The 25,032-nt window shown below is 33.9% G+C and overlaps 1 protein-coding gene across 13 annotated transcripts in view; it reads right to left on the bottom strand.

Annotated features, from left to right (window-relative positions):
• The window catches only part of LOC124164576 (peripheral plasma membrane protein CASK), a 209,581-nt gene that overhangs the window by 21,528 nt on the left and 163,021 nt on the right, over nt 1-25,032 (bottom strand). For 5 of the 13 annotated variants that reach the window (XM_046541957.1, XM_046541959.1, XM_046541958.1 and 2 more), the window contains 4 exons: nt 19,764-19,793; nt 10,022-10,120; nt 9,166-9,304; nt 139-195 (listed from right to left, as the gene is read on the bottom strand). In XM_046541957.1, the coding sequence (XP_046397913.1) occupies nt 139-195; nt 9,166-9,304; nt 10,022-10,120; nt 19,764-19,793 (325 nt within the window). The remainder of the gene's footprint in view (nt 1-138; nt 196-9,165; nt 9,305-10,021; nt 10,121-19,763; nt 19,794-25,032) is intronic. The other 8 variants (XM_046541964.1, XM_046541965.1, XM_046541966.1 and 5 more) reach the window with 3 other exon arrangements.

Genomic DNA, 25,032 nt, shown 5'->3' with positions numbered 1-25,032 from the left:
GTTTTATATCATAAATACAAGAAGGTGAATAGGGTTGGATTGCTAATCTGATTGAGATGGGATTGGAAAATATGTGCAAGATTGATGTTTTTTTTTATTAAGCATGGCCTGTGAGGCCAAATGGGACCACAAACTCACCCGTGCTGCCATCACAACCATCCTTGTGTGAAGTACATCCACCGCTCCCCTCGCTCTCTGATTGAGGTATGCATCAAGGAGAGGAGTTTTGATTGAGAGGGAATAGTGGGCGCAACAGTAACAATACCAACAACAAGAACAAGAACAACACTGGCAGCGCACATATCATGATGAACCAAAGACCAATCAATTCGTGATGCTGAGGTAAGCAACATTTGATAATAAGACAGAGTCCTTCCACAGTTGTCGCATGAAATCCTGAAAACCTTCTCTTCCTAAAATGCCCTTTAACTGGAGGAATCTATAGTTCACTAAAGCCTACGCGAGGTAAAACGTTTTGAGTTTCTGACAGTAATTTTCTGCCTGTTGAAGTCTCTGTTGAAATTTACAGACAAATATCCAGCGGGTGGATATTCTTAATATTCTGGATTTACTTCTGCATTTCTCACCATGCAAGGGAGGACAATAATTCTCCCCTACTGATATTCAATTCAGTGTTACATATTTGCTTATTGTAACTTTAACCATGCCTTGACATCAAATTTTTTATTTAATTTATGGATTTAATCAGTCACTTCTTAGTAATAGCATCTCCAATTATGATAAAGAATAAATGCAACTGTTAAGCAGAGGAAAGAATGTGACTAATAAATGCTCCAATTCTGACTTAACAGTTTATTTCTATGGTGTCCAGTGACCCCAAATGGCATCATTTTGCTTCTATAGTTACAGTTGCCGACAAATGGAGGGTCTTCAAAATTCTATCCTCAGCAATTAAATTATTCAGAAACTCATTTTCTTCTAAAAAGTAGTCTCAAATATTCAACACTTCCAAAGCTGAAGGGATTGAACAAATTCAAATCTTCCCTATAATATTCCTTGCATTAGGCTTTTCAGGTCTTTACGCATGTCACGTGTATACTTTGCATATAACCGCCGTGATAAATAAGGTTGTCAGATCACAAGATAGTATACTTTGGGAACACAGCGGATGATATTTTGATGACAGTGATGATCAAACCGCCAAACTAATTTAAAAGTGGTTGAAGTAGAGAGTGGCTTACCTTCATGAGGGATGGAATACATATATCTGATAAAGAAAGAGAATAAATTTGAATTCCAAAGCAGTGAAGTTACATAAGAAAGAAATGCAACTGGAATGGTGACTGCTGATGGAACAAAATTATGAAGGTACCTACAACTGAATTTGACTAGATTGCAAGATCTTGTTTAATCTCAAAATCTGAAGGAGAAAATACATTTTAAGACTTAGGTACGTATTTCTACATTTAAGTAAATGCTATTAGATGAAGAAAAAAAAACTAATTGATTACACACAGCAATTTTACTCGATTAGATGACCAAGATTCTTAAGCTTATACTCCCATGTACCTAAAAGACTAGCATTTACCTTCAAGATATTTACCCTAAAACACTCCACTTTTTCCAGTTGACTGAATGCCAATTAGACATAGCAGTGAATTTATCAGATTTTATTTTCATCACTGAAAAGTACTCTGCACATGTAGCCATTTTTAGGCTGGCCTTTGTTGTTTTATAGCCTCTTGCTTGTACATTGAATCATAGAGTAAAAAAAATTATGTCCACACACTGTACATGATTTAATCTCTACAATGGTCATAGCAGTGACCTGAATGCTGTTTAGTTTCTACTGATGATGAGAATTTCATCTATGGCATTTAAATTTATACCTGGTCTAGAGGGATGCAAATAGGAATAGGAGAATTTCATACAAACTCAATTTTATCTCAAAACGGTATGAGCACATACGTGATAAAATTTCAACAAATAAATGTAATCACAGACTGTATAACAGAAACAGTTATTATGTACAAATTAGGAAAAAATTGATCGTGTATCAACACTTATTCCATGATTGTATGGAGCTTTAAAATAAGACCTTAACTACCGATTTAAATGAAACTGAAGCGATTGTATATAAACTTCTATGTGTAGACGCAGGGATAGATGATCTTCCATGCAATATGATTGAATGACTTACCCATTGTCAGAGGACATAGTATGTATACTACCCACAATACACAAGAGAGTATGTTGGTTGCATCTTATTCAGGATACAAACATTCTGGGGCCTAAGGTGTATGCAGTTTATTTGATTCATGTCCGTATTGATAGAAGCACAACAGTCGCATTAGTAAGAAACAGTGGCATAAACAGCCAGAATTTCAATGGGAGAAGAAGTCAAACCTGTTCACATTTTTACAGAATCAACATGAAGTAGACAATTAATAACAAAGAATTTCTCACCAATTGATACCTATTCTTCCATTATTATTCTCCTGACATTGACAAATGGTGAATTTATTCATAAGAATATTTCTACAATAATTGAGGAAATACACCGTTTAGTTGCAACTTGCACCATACTGAATGCTGTTCTGTTCATCTAACCAGCAAAATTTTGAACGGAGCAGCCAGGAACTTAAAAAGAACTCTGCTTCGAGTAACATGTGCAGGAAACTGTAGTGAGTAACTCGAATAAGAAATGGTGGCATAAACAGCCAGGATTTTAAATAAGAGAAGAATTCTAACCAGTTAACATTTTAATAGAATTGGAATGAAGTAAACAATTACCAATGAAGATATTAAAAAAATTGATTCACACAGAATTTCAAAGCTCATTTGATGTATTAAGGGATAATGTTTTAGATCGTTCTGATAATAGCAATGGATATCTTTACTGATAACTGCCCAGATGCAGGAGAATGAATCATGATGCAGAAGCAACACTACAGCAGAAAAAGCTAAACAGAATTCACGGCTGGCCTCGTAGGCGGCAGGGCAACGTCCTCGCCTACCAAACAAGAGGTCGCGGGTTCGAGGTAGGTTTCCCCGGTCCAGGGCATGGTTGTTTGTGTACGTTTACTTGTTACATTTGTTGAATACCATGGTATGAAATGGCCAATTAGAGCTGTATCCGGTGGTTTGAGAATAAAATAAAATAAGACTGCATGCTCACAGTGACAAACTTACCTTGAAATAATTAAGATTGAGCTTGGAGAGGATAATATGAATGAAATATTTGCATTATACCGGTATGAATGATGACTTTTTATTCATAAGGGAGTTAGTGCCATTTAATTTTTTTTAGCATCAGAAATAGGATATACAAGCCAAGCCCATTGACAATCAAAAGGGTTTATAAGCAGATTTACAACCTACTAGATCCTATAGTCCTCCTTGGATGGCATAAGGACTACATAACTCCTTAGTAGAGCACTGGATAACAAACAGATGACGATACTAAGTGAAGAAAAAGTAAAATGGCTCTTGCACCTTTATGAACTGCAGATATTCAAATGTAAGAAGACTGAATAGCAGCAATAGCCTAATTATAGCAGCTTCATTTTTTTCCTGAGAGTCTATATGCTCTGAAGACAAATTATTCATGAGAGTAATAGATAGAAAAATAGATATTTCTGAACTAGATTCACAATAGGCAGTGACAACTTGCAGCACTTTCATAAATTTGATGGGTGACAAGAGTTAGTATCAAGATGAAAATATTTTATCAACGATGAGCCTCAATCATATGAAACGAAATGCATTATTGAGTAACAAATAACTAATTATCAGCAACAAAATTCATAATTTTCTAAGCCAGATATAAATATTTGTGCTTTGAAACACATATTCTGCAAACATGTGTTCCATTGAAAGGAGGGGTAGACGTAGGAGAAGTGACAATATAATGTCAAATATGTACACAGCACATCCAGATGGGTATGAAATAGGATGGTAAACAACATCATTATTTTTTCAGATGAAATGCACATTACCCAGGACTTCTAGGCAACAGACCATGGATGCTGGCTACTATAACCTTGACAACAGTGCATGTTGAGATACATGGATAAGTAAATATGAAAAAGGAAGCATCGCCAAAGTGAAATTGTCCCTGAAACTTTTGGAGGTACCATTCACAATTATTCTTTCAAACGGGCCTTAGCCAGAAACCTCACCAGAGCTCATGAAAAATGAAACTATGTGCAATTTATATAGGTACGCAGATTACCTACATAGAATATTGGTGAAAACCCTGCAGGCATACATGGTAGTTGTAAGGAGTTCTCATATTTCCTAGATAATGCTAGTATCTTTCAAAATAGGAGTTAGATCAGGAGAGTTATTTCTTAAAGTAATAAGAGGGTTAGACTGCAGCTTCACGTTTCAAAATAAATACTTTTGCACATATGTATTAGTAAAGCAAAATTGGCCATAGTATCAGACAATGATTGAGTTTAAAATGCCAAATTTGGGTACATAGAATCAGGGTCTTGAGAATTCTTATATTTTTAAATCAATACTTTTTCCTGTCTTTCGAGACAACCGTGGAGCATATTAGATGTAACTAACCCGATTTGAACTAAGTTACAGCAATGATTTGTTTATATCACAAAAATTACTCAAGTGATACGGCTAAATTTTATTTCTATCGTGATTGCTATGTTGTAAAGCACCGTTATCAGCTTTTGTAAAAAATATAAATATTCTAGCATTACACATCGTCTTTTGCATACTTATACAATTCATTCCATAGGAGTTGATTTAAAATATAGTTATTGTTATTTAATTTCTAGAAAATAAACCTTAGAAAGAGCCATGTTTTGAAAATTTCAAGAAAATCAGACAATCTTCGTTTCTCAGTACAACTCCCTAATTTCATCCCTCAACTTCAACATCCAAAACATTTAAACAATAAAAGTTGATGGATCATGCCTACAGTTAAAAAAAACCTACCAATTACGAGACCAAAAAACTAAATTATACCGTTGAAATGTTTGATCTTGCAACAGAAGAAGTTATTTGATCAATTTTTTACTCAAAAACCTGAGACTAATGCCATAATTAATGATAAGTAAATACCAATGCAGACACATTTATTTCCTCCAACACTTAAATCTCCCTTCAACACATATGGCTTATGAAATGTTGAGTAAACAAAATCAAAATATGGTATGTGTAACTTATTCTTTTACTTCAAATGGATGCCAAGAGAATTATTAAAATATACATTATATAGAAAAAAACTGACCCTCTCAATAGACCTCATGAGCTATAAAAACATGATTGTCATAGCAAGATGGTGCAGATAGTTAAGTGCTTTTATTAATGGAGGATATGACATGCGCCATGCTGGAATGTTGGTAACTTTTCATCAACGCTATCTCATAGCCACTGGTTGAATGAAGGATTTAATGCATATGAATAAATAATATTGCTAACACTTAGGCAGAGGGTCATTATGAAACAAATACACTTTCCACAAGGAAAGCCTACTGGATAACAACAAACTAACGTAAATGACAACAAGTATTCCCACAACTAAACTTGATATGTTTTCCCCTGAATAATATAATCAATGTCTATCAATGGTATGAAGAAATATAATAAGAGGATAGATTGGACACTCAGCAACACACAATCAGCCATCAGTACAACCACTATAACAAAAAGTACAGACATCATAGGAAATTTAAATCTAGGAAATGAATCAACAAAACATAGCATTACTCATTACTGTAAAGTTGGTTATCATAGGTACCTACAGAGTATAAGTGACATTAAACATAGTATGAATGACAAGTAAAAGAGAAGAGAAAAAGGATATTTACTTCAAGGATGAGAGAAATAGACACTTAAGAAGACAGCACTACTATACATCGGATACACATGAAAGTGCAATGCTGGAACTTCATATCATATGACATATGATCAAAGGAAAACAATGAGAAGTGATATTAAAATAAATATCTAAGGACTAATCAAGGAATGGAATGATGATGGGCGAAAGAAATGTAATGGACATGTATCTGTTCACTTGATTTAACTGAACATAAATCTGAACTGTAGGGTGTTGGATACTTTCAGTTTTGACGAACAGGACAAAACGGTTGAGAAGGTTGGCATAGGAAATGTGGCAAGAACAGAGGGTTTGAAGATAAGAGGAGTATTGAGGATACAAGGTCTCCTGACACAGTGGTAAGGTAGAAAACCATTATGCACGGCAAAAATTTTTCCTAAGTTTCTCTCACAATCCATTTGAACATCTCGGATAAAGCCATTCCTAATCTCTTAACATTCTAAATCCAGCAAAATTTCAAAATGGATTCTGAGAAATAAATTACAGGAAATGGAAACACTCCATACTTAATTGGTGTGATAAAACTTGCTGATATTGTGTCTCATGCTTGATGAAAATTCTACCATTCCAGAGCTTAAATCAGTAAAACTGTTTTACTTTATTTCTCGATGATTCTCATAAGTCTCATTGTAAGCACTAACAGCCACCTCAAATGGTACTTGTATTTTTTACTTGATACTTGGTGGTAGCAACTATAAAAAAAAAACATTTTGTCACCAACAAGCAGAACCGAATATTTACAACATGGCATAGACTGTGGCCAATCGCAGCAATGAAAGTGCTAGGGGTCTTCCGAGAGTCAGGAAAAGGTATTGTTTTACTGTTCAAAATTGTTGCTAGCAGAATGAAAATTGCGATAGATATTTGTTCTCAAAATGTGCGGTCTTTATAATCAAGGAAAAGTCTACATGAATCTGCCAGGTTGAAATATTATAACATTGGGGGCCACACTCCAATTCTGCAGGTGCCTCAGTGGTCATATATCCTATGTACTACCCTACTTGCATGTGATCATCCGAAATCATGTCAAACAAAAGCAATTTTAGCATTAGCTATTGCTCAGGAGAATCACTGGCACCTGGTGGCAAAAGTCCCATATTAAATAGGCTCCACTGTACTAATTCTCTTTAACTTTCCTATAGATAGGGAGTTACCATGTATAGCATTGTAAAGGGATTTTTATAGCTTATGGAAATTTACCATTAGGGAGCACTGAAAGATGCACATTTTCAAACAAGAGTAGACATATTTTACTATATAATGGATACGATTAGAGATGATATTGTGCATGCTTTTTACAATTTCAAATTTTGTCGATTTATATTCCTCTCACCCGATATGTCAAAACTCTTAACCTAATAAGTAAATGAAATACATTTTTTGGCAGAGCAAAATTAAATTCGCCAATGCTCTTTACACCAGTTCCTTCTCTAGACATAATGCAAATTCAACATATGAAAGAATTTGATTTATGGTTGATCCTCTAGAATGGATTTAAGTCGTATAGCAAGATTCCACTGAATCTCATTTGTATTCAGAACATTTTTAGGGATGTTGCAGCTTAAATTTAGATAGATAATGAACCTCTCAAAAACATCATTCACCAATACATGATTGTTGTACATCTCTGATCACTGAAGTATTGATGTAATGCTGAATCTCACTCATCACTTCAGCAAGTACAGACCAGAAACAATTAGTCTGGAGGAAAAAATGAGTTGTATCATATTTTACGAGAAAAATAAATTTTTATGTGTTCTTTCATTCCTCACAGTGAATTCCATTCTTAAGGGTTTAATCTTGACCTGAATGGGCTCAATTACAGCATACATACCATAACTATTTACATCAATGTTCGATGCCTTTTCTCATCATTGATGATGGAATGCAAGGACTAATGTAAAAATGTTATTAAGGGAATATTGTCCATAAATTCCAAAGAATACATTGGAATTCAAAAGAATAATTATATAAATCTACCAAGCTTAATATATTAGAAGCTATTTACAAGCTGTTAACAATTTACTTTAAATCCAGTTAATTTTTGTCATGAAATCAGCAGCCTTATAAATTCCTAGCGAGTGGATTCCAAAGTGGAGGTTGAGTAAATACATAAAGAGTATAAATAACATTGGTAATTGCTTTGAAAGCATCATTTAGAAATACAATATGTACAAAGTGCAGTTCCATAAAAAAGTTTGAAATAAATTATAACCCTGGATGATCAGAGATAAATATAATAGCCATTTCCTTTCATCCTTTACAGAGGATTCCCTTGGGACTACCGAATGCAGGAGGACTAGTTCTCAATTCATTCCCCAAAAATATTGTGACAATATCCGAGTCATCCTTTTCTGTTTCTGTGAGATGACCATTTGCTCTTTCATTTGACGATAAAAGTTTTCATTTGAAAAATTAGGATAATTTCCTTCTCATAAATTCCTACATTTTGCGAAGATAAGATAATGACAATAGAAATTTTGCACAGCACAACAAGCAATTACAGAAAAAAAAGTGCCATGAATAATGGTTTCTTAGAAATATTGGTTGTTATCTACAAGAAAGTAGGGGTATAAACAACCTAACATGGGTGGCAATCCATAGTCACATAGACCCAAGAGGGAAAAGATGATACATAATCACATACATATGTATTAAATTTACCAAGTTCAACAACCAACACTCACAGAAGACCACAAAAACTAAGAACTCCCTCTATATTTCAAAGGAATACGTCAATGCAATGCCTTATTAGATATTTAAAATGTATAATAATAAAAATAATATAATAGTTCTTATTATCATAAGGCTGATGAATGGCAATAGACTTAGTCAAATCATCGTAATCGGAAGTGATTCATTATTTACAAATTCATACGCGTAGAAGTAAAGGATTAAAATTACATGTATGTACATGATCAAAAAAATTAAACAAGGCAAGTTATCCAACACCCTCAGCACCTGTCTACAATAATATCCTTCCATTATGTGACCCAACCTCAATAAAAATTGTGAACAGCACAGTGAAAAGACAATAATGAATTATCTCACAATGTAGCACATAATATTTCAAGGGGAATAAAAAAAAATTAAGCCAAAAAAAATTCACAAGTTTCAAAGTTTGAAATTTCTATTCTATTGCTGGTAACCGAAAGAGTCACTACCATCACCTATTTACCTTGCTTTGCGAATAGCTTTGCACAGAAAAAATGCTCCAATGATTTTGTTACGGCCAAGAATAAGTTGACTAATGGAAATTGCAAAACACATAATTATCAGTGCTTTCAATTTAATGTTATCAAAATAACAATATAATAATTAACTTAAACTCTGAAACTCACCTTGCTCCTGTTTGCTCTTCTCGACAGCAAGACATGCAGTTCGCCACTCTTGGAGTTCGGGAGAGGGTATTAAACCAGCTGTACCAGCAGCATTATCCTTACGAGCCTGCCACCAGTTATGGTCATCTTTGCTGATAATCTGAGAAAATGTGCCAAATAACATCCATCACTGTGATTGACAAAGAGATTATGAATGAAAATGATTTCTACTCACACAACACTAATTATTTACGTGAGGCGATTTTTAGACCCCCAATCCCCCTTAGAGAGATATTATGAGATTTGGCTCGACCCCCCCCCTCTAGTCTCGTATGAGATTGTTCAAAATGCATATTTTCAGTGTAAACGCATTAATCTATGCTTCATTGCATTGAATTTATTTAAAAAATTTGATTAATCACATTTATTTAAGATTAGTTAAGACTAGTATTTAAGATTACTAAGTTTGCAGTCAAGAATCGCAGTGAAAAAAATTAACAATAAAATATTTAAATGAGGACTACTGTAATTGGTAAAAGAATATTCATTCTAATTCAGTCCACGGGGACTCGTGTAATATAAATATTATTGTGAAGAATTTAGTCATATTATACATAATATAGAAACACGTTTCACTCAATTCAACCCAGTTTTCTCGCAATATTCCATTCAGTGCATACATATACTCTGCATACTACTCCCATATATTGCAATTTATGGGGACATAATACTATTTGTATGCAGTACATATTATGCACGTTTTATGTACATAGATAGCAAATTTTTTACCATTGACGTGACATATTAATATTCGGATAATATTTTAATATTACGGGCATATTATTCACTTTGTGCTGTGTTCGTGGTTCCCTCATACCTGTAAAATATCTCCAGTCTTGAAGGCAATGCCAGCTTGAGCACAAGGGATAAGGTCATCCTCCAAAGGATCATAGTCGAACTGGGCCCTCACAAATATCTAGAGAAAAAGAAGTATGACTGTTAAGTTTTCAAATATCCTCCTCAGCAACTCAATATTTACAATCTATTTACTCTGCATAGACGGGAACTATTTTAATCTTAATCATAACTATACATACACTTCCAGTAATTGATTCATTCATAAATGGAAGCAGTTCACATCTCTCTGTGGAGGAAAAATGACGCCCTGAATGGATTTTTCAAGAAATATATTTCAGATTATTTGATGAGTACATGTACATGATTTTTGACTCCCTTACAGATGATTTTTCAAATCATTAGTCTTCAAGACAAAAATGTTCTAAAACTTTTTCGAATGAAACGAAGATCTTGCAACCACAGCACCAAGCTATGTCACAACTGACTCAAATTTCTGCACATATTTCTGATCCGCACATGCATGAAAGTGATTTTTATTTCAAGAGTTTACAGTATTTCTTACGATGCAACTTATATGACAGGAGTGAATCCTTGAGGCCAAGAACTTAAAGAGAAAAAGCTATTAACAATGTTATGATTTCTTTCCTGAGAGCATTTTGAAGTAATGGTTTAAAAGTTGTGTTTATGAGCCAGTTTTTAGCTAAAAATGCTGTAGCATTAGCCGTAATTGTAAAAAAATACGTCCTCATACATCTCTTCCAAGTTCATAGTTGAAAATAAAAAAGCCTCTTCTTCAAGGTCATAATATTTTTTTTACTGATCATGCTTAAAATTCCTCAAGGTCAAGAATATATTGATAGATGAAATATGGAATGAATAGATGAACTTACTAGCCAAAAGATGAATTAATATATCATGATAAACATACATACATCAATTAATCTTAATGTTCTAGTCTGTAATATCTAATCTGATTCAAACTGAATGTTTTTTTAAATGATGATCCTCACATAAGTCACAGCGTCTGGTAAAACGGAAAATAGATACCAAATAATTTGTATGTATTTTTATGTAAGAACACATAAGGAGGCTGCTAGGGTTAAAAATAAGGTATGCATATCATTAAAACATTCACGCTCCATAGATGCCCAGGTATGCTTCTTTTATTATATTGCACCATGGTGAACAATATGATTGGAAAATGAATAGCATGTAGCATTTCTCACATTTTGCAATGAGTTGCCACAGTGACATTGCTGTGTGGAAGGCTTGTCCAAAACTGCATATACCTACATCAGCGTTAAGATGAGTCGATCCCAAAATTTATTGATTCTCAATGCCAATTCTGATTCCCCAAAATGGATCCTCTACTCTGATACCATTGACCTATACATATATACATATCTCTTTTACTCATGTACATACATATGAACTAAAAAATATTACAAAAATGTTCCATCGTATCCATAAATGTAAACATTTTTGAACTAGCTACTCCCAGCGGTCGTAAGAATACACTTTGCTGCCACCAATATGCAAAAATTGGTGGTATGTATCAAGAATAGGAATTGACACATCCCTAATTATATCTAACCTCAAATCAATAAATTCAAAAAAATAAGTATAGTCTGTAGCATATAAAAATTTTCAATCAATTTAGTAAAAAACGTAATTCACCATCACAAATAGAAAGAATATTTATCAATATACTTGGAATTGGGTAGCATTCATAAAGATTTTCAAAAACCTTTCCCGGTTTCCAGAAACTGTCAGTGTATTAATGATTCTCATGAAAGTGTTTTTCTTCTAATATGTACATGCTCTCTCATTACAAAAGGCCACTCTAAAGGATGCAGCAGGTAACAAATATTTTGTACACAAATTTGAGCTCTGACAAGGTCAAGAAACAGCAAAAAAAGATAGCAAGCTTGCAAGACAGACCAGGCACTGATTCTGTTTGAAAGGCGTTTAATGGGAGCTACTGAGGATAAACTATTCCACACTCTAAGATTGTAGCTCTGAACATGGCGCAAGAGAACTATTGCAAATAGGTAAGAACAAACCATGGCTCACACTCGACACCTTCATCTAGTTTGGTAACGTACTATGGGTAAAAAAAGTAAACAGGCAAAATTTGTGCTACCACCGTGAATCGGAGGAAAATAAGTTTCCTTTTTCATGGCATATTATCCTCACATTAAATTTGGATGCGGGGAGTTCAAACACGTCCCATCCCCTTTTCACAGAGCAAGTTGGATACTCTGAGAGAATCCTTAGGCTGAGAACAAGAGAGGGTGCAAGGTATGACGAAATAAGAGGGAAAGGAAGTTTTGATAATTAAGTTGAATTGAATGTTGCAAAGGCATAAAATAAAGACTGTGTAATGTATTAGGTGACCACCGTAAGTTACTTTGTACAGGGGCATGCAAACTGTTGGTAAATCATCTCCAACTTGAGCAGTAAAAAGAGGAAGATGATGGAATATTGTCTGAATTTCCCACATCCAAATTTGGCCTAACATTCCATCAGAGAGCCAATTAATTTTCTCTCAGGTAGATAGTGTTGGCACTAACTTTGTTGGGATACTTTTCTTCCCCATAGTACATGGCATGATGTACTTGGCTTACAAAATTTGAACCCATTCCAATCCACATGTGACTCTTTCTATAAATCCTTTTACCACTAGTTCATGACAACTTCATTCAGCAATAGAAGATTACTGACCTCCCTGATATAAATGTTGCCTATCTTTTTAGAAATGGCCCAACTACTGGATAATCTAATGGAAAACACTTATGTTGCCCTCTCAAATTTCACTTAGCATTCTCATGCTAAGCTATTTTTTGTAATTTTTATCCACCTAATCCACTTTATTGGCACTCCTGAGAGCAAAAGATTGCACATAAACTGAGCTTTTGTGCAATTTATGCTTCATTTTCTTGCTTTTATTTTTCACACAGGATCTCTCTCATGATTATTGTGATGGGAAAATTTTCTACCAGCATCATTGTTGTGGTGTGGTTTTCATAATAATTTTTTAAAATGTGAGTTACCTAATAGCTCTAAATTTCATTAAATCGGTGCTATGTATGCATGCTTAATACAGCCCTTATAGCCATTTTTGTCCAAATTTTCTGTGGAATTTCAACAACAGCAATTATTAAACAATTTCTTCACAGGGAAAGCAACTTGTGGTGGCACAATTATCTCTTTCATAAAAGAGGACGTCATTATATATGAGCCAACTTTTCAATTTATGTGTCACCAGCTTTGATTTTTTTTCTTCGGCTGTTGAATTAATTGGTCTAACTCAACTTTCTTTGCAAAAAATAAGACTCATATCGAAAATCAAATTAAATAATTGTCATGCTACACAAATAATACCATCCAATTACATACGTAGATTGAACATGTTTTACTGTCAAAGAGAAAAAGTGATATACATAATAAGCCCACCTGATTCATCACATTCTGTCCACACTTGAGCAAAAAAATATGAAGCACCATGCAAGCAACATATTTAAGAAGTATGTATTTCAATTAGAAAGGAATGATGAAACAATAAAATGCATGAGCTGTGTATAATGAAGTTCATTTGCCAAAGATCATCCAAGGAAAAATTCACATGCAAAAGAGACATCAAATGAAAGACATTGGTACAAAATTTCTCACACTCTGTCTTGCAATTATGTATCACTTCAGAGTCTCAAGAGGATACATTTTAAAACCTACCATCAGGTGATTGAATAACGTTATTAAAAATAAGAATCCTTAAGAATAGCAAAATTTTCTTTTTTAATGTGCATGTAAATATGCATATTTTTGTGGTAGATTTATGTAGTCTGAAAAATTGTACTATATACCAAACAGTCGCAAACACATTAGCATCACTAAAAACTACGTGAGTGCAGGGAGAGTGTAATAGCAAGGGAAAGACATTACATAGTAACTGAAATTAAGCATTTCAGTTTGAAATTATTAGAAAAGCAATACTATCAGTGTAAAAAAATAAGGAGCTAAGAAATGATAGATTATTAATATCTTTAGAAAGAAAATTCTGAATTTCACATTGATATCCTAAGTATAGGTAATCCAAAAATTAAGAATTGATGAAATACCTCTCTGACAACCTGACACTTCCTAAGATTAGCCCTGAGTACATGCTGCAGCATCAAAAAAGGAAAAGTTTTTTCAAACAAAATCTACAAAGTTCATAAATTTTTTTGTGGTTACAAAACTAAGATTCATATGAATTCGATCTGAAATGGCAAATATTGATTTCCACCTTTGACCTTCTACTGGTTGCCCTGGTCATACTGACAGATTGCTAATTGGTGAATATTTTACAAAACTATAAGCCCATGCTTGGTAATCAAATCACAATAAATTCAAAGAAAATTGCAAAAGACTATGTACAGTTATTTATGCACATGGTATTGGTAGTAAAATTGTCACAGTAAAAGTTTTGGTGAAAAATATAGGTAATTGCATAACAAAGATTTTCAAGAAAGCATTAAGGTATGCAAAAATGAAACATTGTAATTTCATATGCACTTAACTGTCCTTATTTGAATAAAAACAAAACTTTACAAACAATTACTACATAGATAATTAACCTTTTAATGCCTAGTGTGCCCTTTTGGGTGTGAGGAAAAAACTCCACTAGGAGTCTGAAATGTCCATATGGACACACTAATTTAAAGGGAAAATTAGTATTGAATCTAGCAATGAAGGGCGACTACCAAGAATTTAAATCCTGTGGCTTTAGGTTAAAATATGCAAGGCATAGCTAGAGTCATGTCTTGTCTTGTCTAGAGAGATGAATATTTCAAGACTACAGAAAGTCTTGCCATCATAAACATATTGGAAAAGATTATCAAGTATTTCCAGCAAGTATAATTTATATTTGGATAAAAATGCTTGCCAATGCTTGCTGATTTAAAGGAATTGGCTTGATACGAGGAGAGTAGAACTAAAAAAAAGGCCTTTGACATGTGAAATTCACAGGTAATTCATATCTAGAACTACCTATCTAGGAATTCCAGGACAACATAAAATTTTAGAGCCTATTCAAAATACATACATATGTGTACTCTTCTGCGAATTAATAGGCTTTTCTCATTTTGATTGCTTTTTTGCTGGGAAAAATTCACATCACCTGGCATCCTTAAATGATATACACAAGGTAAAAAAGTTAATGCAAGGTGAAATAAATGGAAGCAATAGAGACTCATAGTTTCTGGTTATGTATTTAAGAGTTTATAATTAGTTAAATGTAATATCAGAAGCAAAAAGTTTTATTGATGCTATATACTCCCCTTTGCAATCATTAATGTAGGTATTTCACCTGTAGAATTTAATCTGTCACTTGAAAGTGAGAAACTTGATAGTGAGAGGTACTATAATGAATTGTACATGAATATTTAACCATAGGCTTTTGTAATCCAGTAAATGATTGACTTACCAAAACTCGTATGAGACGAAGCAATTTGTTTGTCACTAAAATACCCTTTCCAGCTCTTACGATCATTCTGCGATGGGTTTTTGATAAGTTTGATTACGTAGCAGAGTAGCATAGTAACGAGTGTATCTGCATGATTTTCACACAACTTATAGGGAAGTAAGAGTGCACTTAGCCATATGTTATTTAAATTTTATTTATTGTTTGCTTTTCCAAAAGCAGTGAATGACAGTTATCTCGGTTAAGTACATATGACATTGCAATGTTAGAATTACGATCTTCATGGAATTAAATTGATGGTTTGAGGCGTGACTTGGTGAAATTTCTTCATGTTAAAAAAAAAACTTTTTAAATTGCACATATGATTCATTTGTGAAATCATATGTGAAATTTACAATTCTTTTAACATCTTCATGGACTTGGCCGTTGAATCATACACAGCAATAGAGGAAATCAAGAAGCATTCACGAGCATAAGTGGCACCACTCAATCTGATGGGAAATTTTTTTGACTGATAGCACATTAGTTTCCATGTTAATAAGACCAAGTTAACTAGGAGCAAATTACCTATAAATTCATTAGTTTGCCATTACAGTTACTAGATGCGAAAAAGTTCCCCTCCAACCTTATAATGATTGTCTACATCATGACAACCTACCTTGTAATTACTACTTACAATTTTTATTTATTACACATGTCTTTTTAAAGAAATGCGTAAATTGTTAACTTAGTCTATGCCACACACTTCATTTGGTACACCAGGTCACACACTTCATATGGTCATTTTCTAGAGAAAATGCATTTACTAAAATACTTGTATTTCCTCTAAAAAATAACACCCCCTATGAAAAAATTGTATAAACCTGTTTCAAAATTTTATACAATTTATACAATTGCCATGGTAATTGTATAAATTGTATAAAATTTTGAAACAGGTTTATACAATTTTTTCATTGGGGACTGGAGTATCAAAACTGGGTAAGGAGTACCAAACAAAGTGTGTGAAATAGACAACATTAACAATTTGTTTATTTAACAATGAGCGAATTCCACTAAGTCAGCTCTCATTATACAATTGAAGATATACCCATGCCTAATTTTTCATTGGTTTGCACATTCCCTTGAGAATGTACCTCATAATTACTGGCAAATAATCAGAAGTAACTATGCCTAACTGTTTCAACTTTTTTCCAGGTACATATGTAGGCAACAACAGGCAACACAGAGCAGTTTGGCCAAGAGTGGAGCACTGCAAAAGAATGCAAAGCCCTAACTCTCCCCATTCGTTTGGAAACCATGATTGGCCAAGTTTGTATTCACATCCCAATAAGTTAAGGAAAATGAGGGAATAATGCATCCACAGGCCTTCACCTAGTGCTATATGCCCATGTTCCCCTTCCTTTCTGAAGGGGTTGTTTAAGGTGGAAGGCCAATAGCTCAGCTAGGAGGATGAAAACGCATGGCAAACAGCCACAGATGGGAGTCTCCTGGAACTGGTTGGGTACCAACAAAAAGCCCAGAGGTCATGGACTCCAAACGGGGAGAGTTTGGACATTGCCTTCATTTGAACGCCTCTAGCTGACAGTTGGATGTTCACTTTCCAGGGTTTAGTGAGAGAAAGGCAGGGGGCAAGACAGCCAGGTCAGAAAGATAAATGCCTACGGCACAGGTAAAGAAAAGACTCCTTCAAGGTGAAGTAAGGAATACAATTCAGAGAACAATGGGAAATACTGGAAGAAAAGAGTTCAGGTGATTCATAACCATGTGACTACGTTGAAATGAAGAGTGGGGTGAGTCCTACTATAAAACTTGTTGTGTATTGTAAATTATATAACCCATTAAAGTTGCAAATTTACTGCATAGGTATTGAAAGGACAAAAACATGTTCTGATATCACCGGCCTTGTTTGATATTGACAGCATGATCACGGCAATAAAAAAAGAGTGAGAACAAAACCTAGAACGTACTATAATACGCAAGCCCTGGCCTTAAGACAACTGTATTATAGTTGAGGGATATTTGTACAAGCTTTCTTTTTATCTGTGCATATAAGTCAAGAATGGAGCCAAAATTTCAAAAGAGAAGAATAAAATTGAGATGATCTCCAGTATTTCTTGGAGCAGTTTTAATAGACAAATACACATACCATCATGATAAAACATAATGAAACAGTAAAAATAATAAAAAATAAGTGGGCCGTGTGAGGAAAACCCACAGCATAACAACAATCAAGGTATTAAAAAAGGAGAGTGTAACAGAAAAACAGAGGCTGCTTGTGCGTAAAATGCATCGGTATGAAGATGGATTAAGTACATAAAATAATCTCTAAAAGAAATTAATTCCTCGTTATAATCCTTCAAAGTTTTTACACAATGCTAGATTGGAAAATACTCCATGTATTAGGCCATCTGATGAGTTAAGTTGAGATGAAATGGGTTTTACGGTCTAAGATAAGCCACAAGAATTTCAATATGCACTTGCTCAATTTATCAAGGCATTTTAAAAGATAAGGCTGGTCTAAGAGCTAAACAAAAGAGAAAGCAAATTTAAAGAGGTGATGTAGTAGGACTGATTCCTCATTCTGTGATAAACTGGTTCCCTTAACAACAGAATTAGTTGCCCTATAGAAATTATAGCCACAAAAAAGTAGTGACCTACTGCATTATCAAAACAGAATTAAATATGTATGTTTTTATTTAATACGACTTAAGCATATTTTAATAGAGAGAGAATATCTGCAACAGAATTTGCAATTTTATAGAACATGATGGCATTTCGATGGGACAGATAAACGGCCATGATAAATGGTTTAACTAACGACAAGGCTTTTAAATCATTAAATGATAGGAGGGGTTTCAAAATTTTTGCACATTAATTCATCTCTTATTCATTTGACAAATGAACACTAGAGTAACAAAAACCTACTTTAATAAAACACAATTTTTCAAAATTGATCTAGGAAGAATGGAAACATTATGGTGCTCAAAATCCTGAGCTCAACATTAACATAAAGGCATTGATGGTAGGACATATGCTACCCATTATTTAGATAATGAACAAATATCCAGTATCTTCCTAAAATTTTTATTAAACGCAAATAAGGATTCAAAAATGTAAATTTTGATGTCTCTGATGTTAAATTTTATGTTATTAAAGAGGGCCCCGGTATTCCATGATTACATAAGGGAATGATAAGAGAGTTGAATTATCCTTGGTCCTGAAAAAAAATCTTCAATGAATCAGACACAAGGAAATTAAACAACCACTTCCTACGAAAATAAGATTTTTTTCATTAGACGTTCCCCGTTCAGCTTCCTCATGAAGAAGATAGCATATTTTTATTGCTCAAATGAGCAGTGATTGGAAATTTGAAAATACTTAATTAATACACGAAACAGAATATTCAAAGACAAAAAAGACAAGTAAATTTAAAAATCAAGGTTTTTGTGATAAGACTATTAATCTTGGCTTTGCAATCCACAACTATACAACAAAGCAAAACTATATAGTTGCAATTATTGCATATATAATTTACATAAATGTTAGTCATTGTTTTGTCAGTCTTAAAGATGTAGAAATGTGAAATCCATTAAAGTATCAAAATTTATCACCGTAGTGTAAAACATTTCACCACATGATCCTTTGAAAGGATATTATTGACCTCAAATATGTGTAAAAGTTTGGATAGATATAAGTAGCTTAAAAAAAGAAGTGTTTACTTTAGCATTAATATGTACATAAAATAACTGAAGGTGAAGAATAATTCTTTTTGTAGCTACCTCCACAAGAGAGCATGCAATGAATACCAGCTATGGATGTGAGTATGTGTTTATTACAGTAAAGGATGATATAGAGAAAAGTAAACTGAAGGTTACATGAAAATAATATTCACATGTGCTGATTCTGGTGGAGATACCAGCAGTAGGATATAATCCTTAAATATTATATCAGTTAAAGAATGATATATCATGTGAGAAATACTCTCCCACAATAAAAAAGAATGAAAACTTAATTCAATAGCATTATGGCCATTTATGTAACTTAAAAAAAAATCATTTGTAAGTATAAACTTACTGTATCACTTACTTTTAAGATATGCATGGTGGAAATACAAAATCATTTGAAATTTCAAACTCTTTCGACCAGCTGTGCTTCTATTTTAGAATCATAAAAAAACCACACCGAATAAATTTATTCAAAATTTAGATGCAGAACTAGACTAATGAGAGGTAAAAGGCACAGGGCATAACTCCACAGCCGTAATTAACGACAGACCACATAATTTGGGAAAGGTACTTACTAATACTGGCAGAGGCCTAATCCTGAACAACTATAGAGTTTGGGAAGAAAAAAAAAAGAGGAGGAATGATAATATTTGTATGAGTAAATTACCAAAGAGTTTTCCTCATGAATACACTAATTTTTTTCTAGCTTCCATACTAATTTTAAAAACTACTCTTTAATTTATTCAATTCCTTTAAAACTACTTTAAAAACCTATACAGGGAATCAGATGGTGATTTCAGAACCAGAAATATGAAAAGGATTCTATTTACATAACCACTATTTCCTGTTTTTCAATGTTTCAGTTTTGGAGGAGAGAGCTGACGATTATCAAAGATTTGAGGCTTTTGACGGCATGAAATGTTACACTGTCAGAAAAATTAAAACAGCAATAGTGAACATTTTTACTGATTGTAATTTCATTATGATGATATAGCACAGTTTCCATGAGGCATCTGAAGCCTAGAGCAATATATTTTTAGAGAAAAAAAATCAGTCTCTGAACGATCCATTTCAGAGCAATAATCATTTATGTAAGTATTTGAAAATCATTTTAAATTCAGAATACAAAGTGAAACATCTATTTTGTATTTAAGCACAAAGAAGTTTCCAAAATTTCATCAGCAACTGACTGGAGAGGGGAATTCTCTCTTTATTAGCTATGTTATCAATCAAACATAAATTATTATCAGTTAGGTAATAATTTGATTGTATGCCAATGACAGAAATCCGACTCATTGTACTTGAATTTTAACTTCTGATCCTCCCAAGGACCATTTGTATGGAACATTTTATTGATTTCAATTACAGTGGGATGGAAGCAAAAATCAATGTGATTGGGAATAATATTTACAAACTAATAACTCCATGGTAAATATTTAACTGGTAATGGAATCTATGATTGTGTAATATATTGATAGCAGCTTATACATGCTGTAGGAACCTTTAATAAGAATTTCTGGGATATAAAAATACATTCCATTATTTAACTATAATTTAAATGTTTTAATTTTAATATTTTATTGAAATTACCTATTATAAGTTTACCCATGCACCGAGGAAATTTATCAGTTTAAGGAATTTATTTTTAGAAGTATTATTTAACTGTATCAATTTTTTATGACAGCCCAGTGTTATCTTTCATGAGACTTTAGGTTTTTCATTTATGTAAATTTAGGTTTATAAATAAGTATACATACAATAAATTACTCTTTGTCACTACTTGACTAGTTCCTTTTACATTTAAATAAGTACAAAATAAATGAATTGGTGATGAAATGAGTTAATCACTGACTGTCAACATCCTGGCAAACTGACTCTTGAGAACACAAAAATGACCTCTGAGGAAAAAAATGGACATAGCGAAAGCGCACAATCAATAAACATGGCTTAAAATTACGAGCCACAAGTGCTTATAATTTAATCGCACAAAAAAGAGATACCGAAAACCTTTAAAACTTTTGGTTAGGTTATGAACGATTCCTTATTTGCTATTATGTGACACATTTTTACTACACATATCACTGCATAACTTTTGATAAAAATTTCAATTGATTAACCTGCATTCCTGTGACTCAATGTATTTATACAGTTTTCGTGCCACACTAAGAAAAGATAATTATCAATAATAGTATATAAACCACTTGAGATTTAAGTATGATTGAATATAAATTAGTTAGTTTGTAGTAAAGCACTCCTATAAGGATAATAATACTTAAATTTAGTATTGCGAGCGAACAATGATAATGAGGGTGATAAGATCGTCTGACGTAGAGATGCTTCTTCAAATATATTGAGTACCATCATGATGAGTTAATTCAAGACAGCGTTATTGAATACAAATGAATATATTAAATGCATATTTTTATTATTTTTTGCCAGTTCATTTTAGTTGTGTTTTTATCCCATATTCACTGCAAAGAGGATGGATGTACACATAAGATGCTAAGCCTATACCAGAACTTCAATCCAGAATGAACCATTTGCAATTATCATGAACAACTTTCACAGCATGGGTTTGGCAGTATGAGAGGAGGTAAAAGGCTACAATACCGTACCAACAGTGGTACCTAATGGTGTAGAAGGCAAGTCCAATTTGAATGTAAACCTTTTTAATTTATTTCCCTGACACGTTGCCCATGAATAATGCTACAATCATGACGTTTTAATGGCTATAGACACTCAGTCATATTTGATACTAAGCATGGCTCTCAGCAATTTCAGTTTAGCACAGAGACTTGGAAATTTCAAATATTAATTTTTACGCTCACAAACTTACATTGGGGTTTTTTGGGGACCTCGCCATTATCTCTATCAGGCAGTACATTTGTATCTTTAGTGAGTAGTTACTTCTTACTTGCTTAGATGCATCAGCTTCTGAGATTACTTGACTCATTAAGTTTTGTGTAATGACTTTATAATGCCTGTGGGACACGAACAAATTACTGGTGTTTACCTGACTGACTAAATATGCCATCAGCACTACCCCTTCCTGCAGTAATTATTCACAGGTAACCCCACAAGTATCTTTCTCAATCACTCTACTCCATGGGTAACAGGATTTTTTTAAGGATTCCACTTATCGTTTTGTGGGCCAGTGGGTAGAGCGCTTGGCTACTGATCCAGGCACGCTAGGTTCTAATCCCTGATGGGGCCTTTGGACACTGTAGTCAAACCAATATTCGCTAAGTGCAAGGTAGCTCATAAAAAGAAGCTGGCCACTCTAAACTATATGTGTGGATTTCACAACCCTTTGGCTATGTTAGAGGTGAGCTCTACCCTCACCTATCCAAACTACCCTTCAGGCTAAATCACTGAGTGAGAGAGGCCTTTTCTCTCTGACTATGTCTCTCACTTTCATCCTTCCATCTAAGCTCTTTAGAGGATAGGGTAATTTGCATAAGAGACTGGGTGACAACTTGAGTAAACAGTACACTCCCGATTATCCGAGCTAATGATGGGGTGAGACGGCACGAATAATCGAAAACACGGATAATCCAAAATTTCACTAAAATGGCTTGTAATATTCATAATTTACGTAAAATAAACAATATGTTATTATTTAAGCAGTTATTCTGTTATTTTAGAGTGCTTCCCGGAGTCATTGAGAGCTCTCTTTGCCAGTTCGCGACCTCTTTAGCGGCGATAACATGGTTTTACTCGTATTATTAATGCTTCATGTAAGGCCTGGTTTCGAAAACCACACATCCGTGGCTGTGTGATCACGTGAAAAGAAAAGTGGTTTGTACGAATGCTTCAAAACCACTACTCAACGTCGGAAACAACACTGTCAGGCACCACGCAACGTAGTCGCACAAGTTTCCCGGGTTGCAACTTCTGCGCGACGTGTATCCGTGATCAAGGAGCACGGTCACGCACTGCAAGGCTTGGAAAACAGGAACATAGTGCTGCCGTGAATGCAGTTAGCACGTGATCGCTTCCGTTTTACGAAGGGGATTCTAACGGAAATTATAAGCCCCGTGTATCCTAGCATTAATGCCGTAATCCCGATGATTTTGCGTTCGATTTTTTAAACAAATATCGCAGAAAAAATTGAGCCACAGAGAAAATCATGCACGGATAATTCGCAACCCGGATAAACCGCCGCCGGATAATCGGGAGTCTGTTGTAAAAATATTTCATGGACAGCAAATAAAAAATTAAAGACTATCAATTCATTTTTGAGTGAAAAAATCTCCCAGGAACATGATCCAGAGCTGTGGGATTTTGTTAATTTGCTCTTAAGTATTTACTTGCCCCCCCCCCCCCAGACTCTTAAAAGAAACACAAGATATTTAATATGGTTATCAATACGTTCATTTTGTTTTGCCTGCTACAGAGCCTCAATCATTTAATTTCACATTAATAAATTTCATATTAGATTAAAAAGAATATAATCCTGGATCCACCCTTGGGTATAAGTATCTGAATTTAGAGCTGGGTGTTAGCTAGCTTTTACTCAAAGCTTCAGTGATGAGCATCCCTTAATTTATGATGAAATGATTTCTGTAGGTACAGTAAGTTACCACAGCACAGCACCCAGGTATAATGAATGGAGATTCCTCTAAGAGGTCTCAACCACCATGAATATTTGAATCCAGACTATCAGGATGGGATGCTGCCTCTCCAGCATTTAGTTCAAACCGATGGCCTAATCTGTAATTGTATCAAATGCAATCTCATCTCTCACCTACTTCACTCCTGATACATGAGTAGAGTGATTCATTGAATATAGCCAAGTATGTATCGGTAGTTGCAAAAACTACGGGTTTAAGCCTTAAGGGGTCAGATATGTAATCCCTTAAGTCCATTGCTTAATTTCATAAGTAGCATACAATAGGTTACATGTAGGGAATGGAAGAGAGAGGATAAAAAATTATTGTGTCCGCTTATGCAGAGAAAATAAATGTGTACTATATGATAGCATGAAAAGCCATTCTAGAAAATTCCATTTACTTATTCAACCAACCCCAGCTGCCTTCAACACAACAATTCCAAACCACTGCAAATATATGGTTGACAATCATTCATGTAAACTTTGAGTGATTCATGTTCTGCCTGAGTTGAAGTATATGCAGAGCATCTCAATGACCTTATTAGATGTACTACTTTCTTTAAGGTTGTAGAGGATATATTAGGGATAAGATTTCTTGCCAATTAATTAGCCCACGAAAATAATTCAGAATGATCACAGCAAGGGAGCATGAGTGATCAGAACCACAGTAGTTTATATACGTAGAAAATTAGAGAGAATATTTCATATTTTGAATCATTTTCAACCTATCTGATAAAAAAGGGCCTGTAAAGAAAGGGTAAAATTATTCTAGCAGATAAAGCTTATTTTATCAACATGCAGAACTGAAAAAAGAGAAAAGCCTAGGCTATGACAACTGGCAATTACAAACTATTTATGTATTCTCACCTTCATGGTGTAATATTTTTAGGCTATAAGTTGTTTCTACACTCTTAAATTACATGTAACTAAGCCACATGCAACAATCGTATTTATAAAAAATGGAAGTTTTCTCCAGACTGCCATTTCACTTGAAAAATGCCTACTGATTTTTCTATCTACAAGGAACAGAAATGGCTTCTTTCTTAGCTTTGATAAGTATCCAAAAACCTATGCAACAAAACATGCAAGTTTTCATTCCATGACAATACATTCTGAGCAGCAAAAACAAACAGTCAACATAACTCTCGTGTAATTTTTTCATGACTGTTTGGGGAATCGTGAATGTAAAAAATATCTGCGATGGTCCTATAATAAAAGTCCTGATCAACTGA

Source organism: Ischnura elegans, chromosome 8, assembly GCF_921293095.1.
Source record: "Ischnura elegans chromosome 8, ioIscEleg1.1, whole genome shotgun sequence".
In the NCBI taxonomy this organism is placed as follows: Eukaryota; Metazoa; Arthropoda; class Insecta; order Odonata; family Coenagrionidae; genus Ischnura; species Ischnura elegans.
Note: the sequence above shows the minus strand (reverse complement) of the source record. Positions and strands in the feature narration are given on the sequence as shown.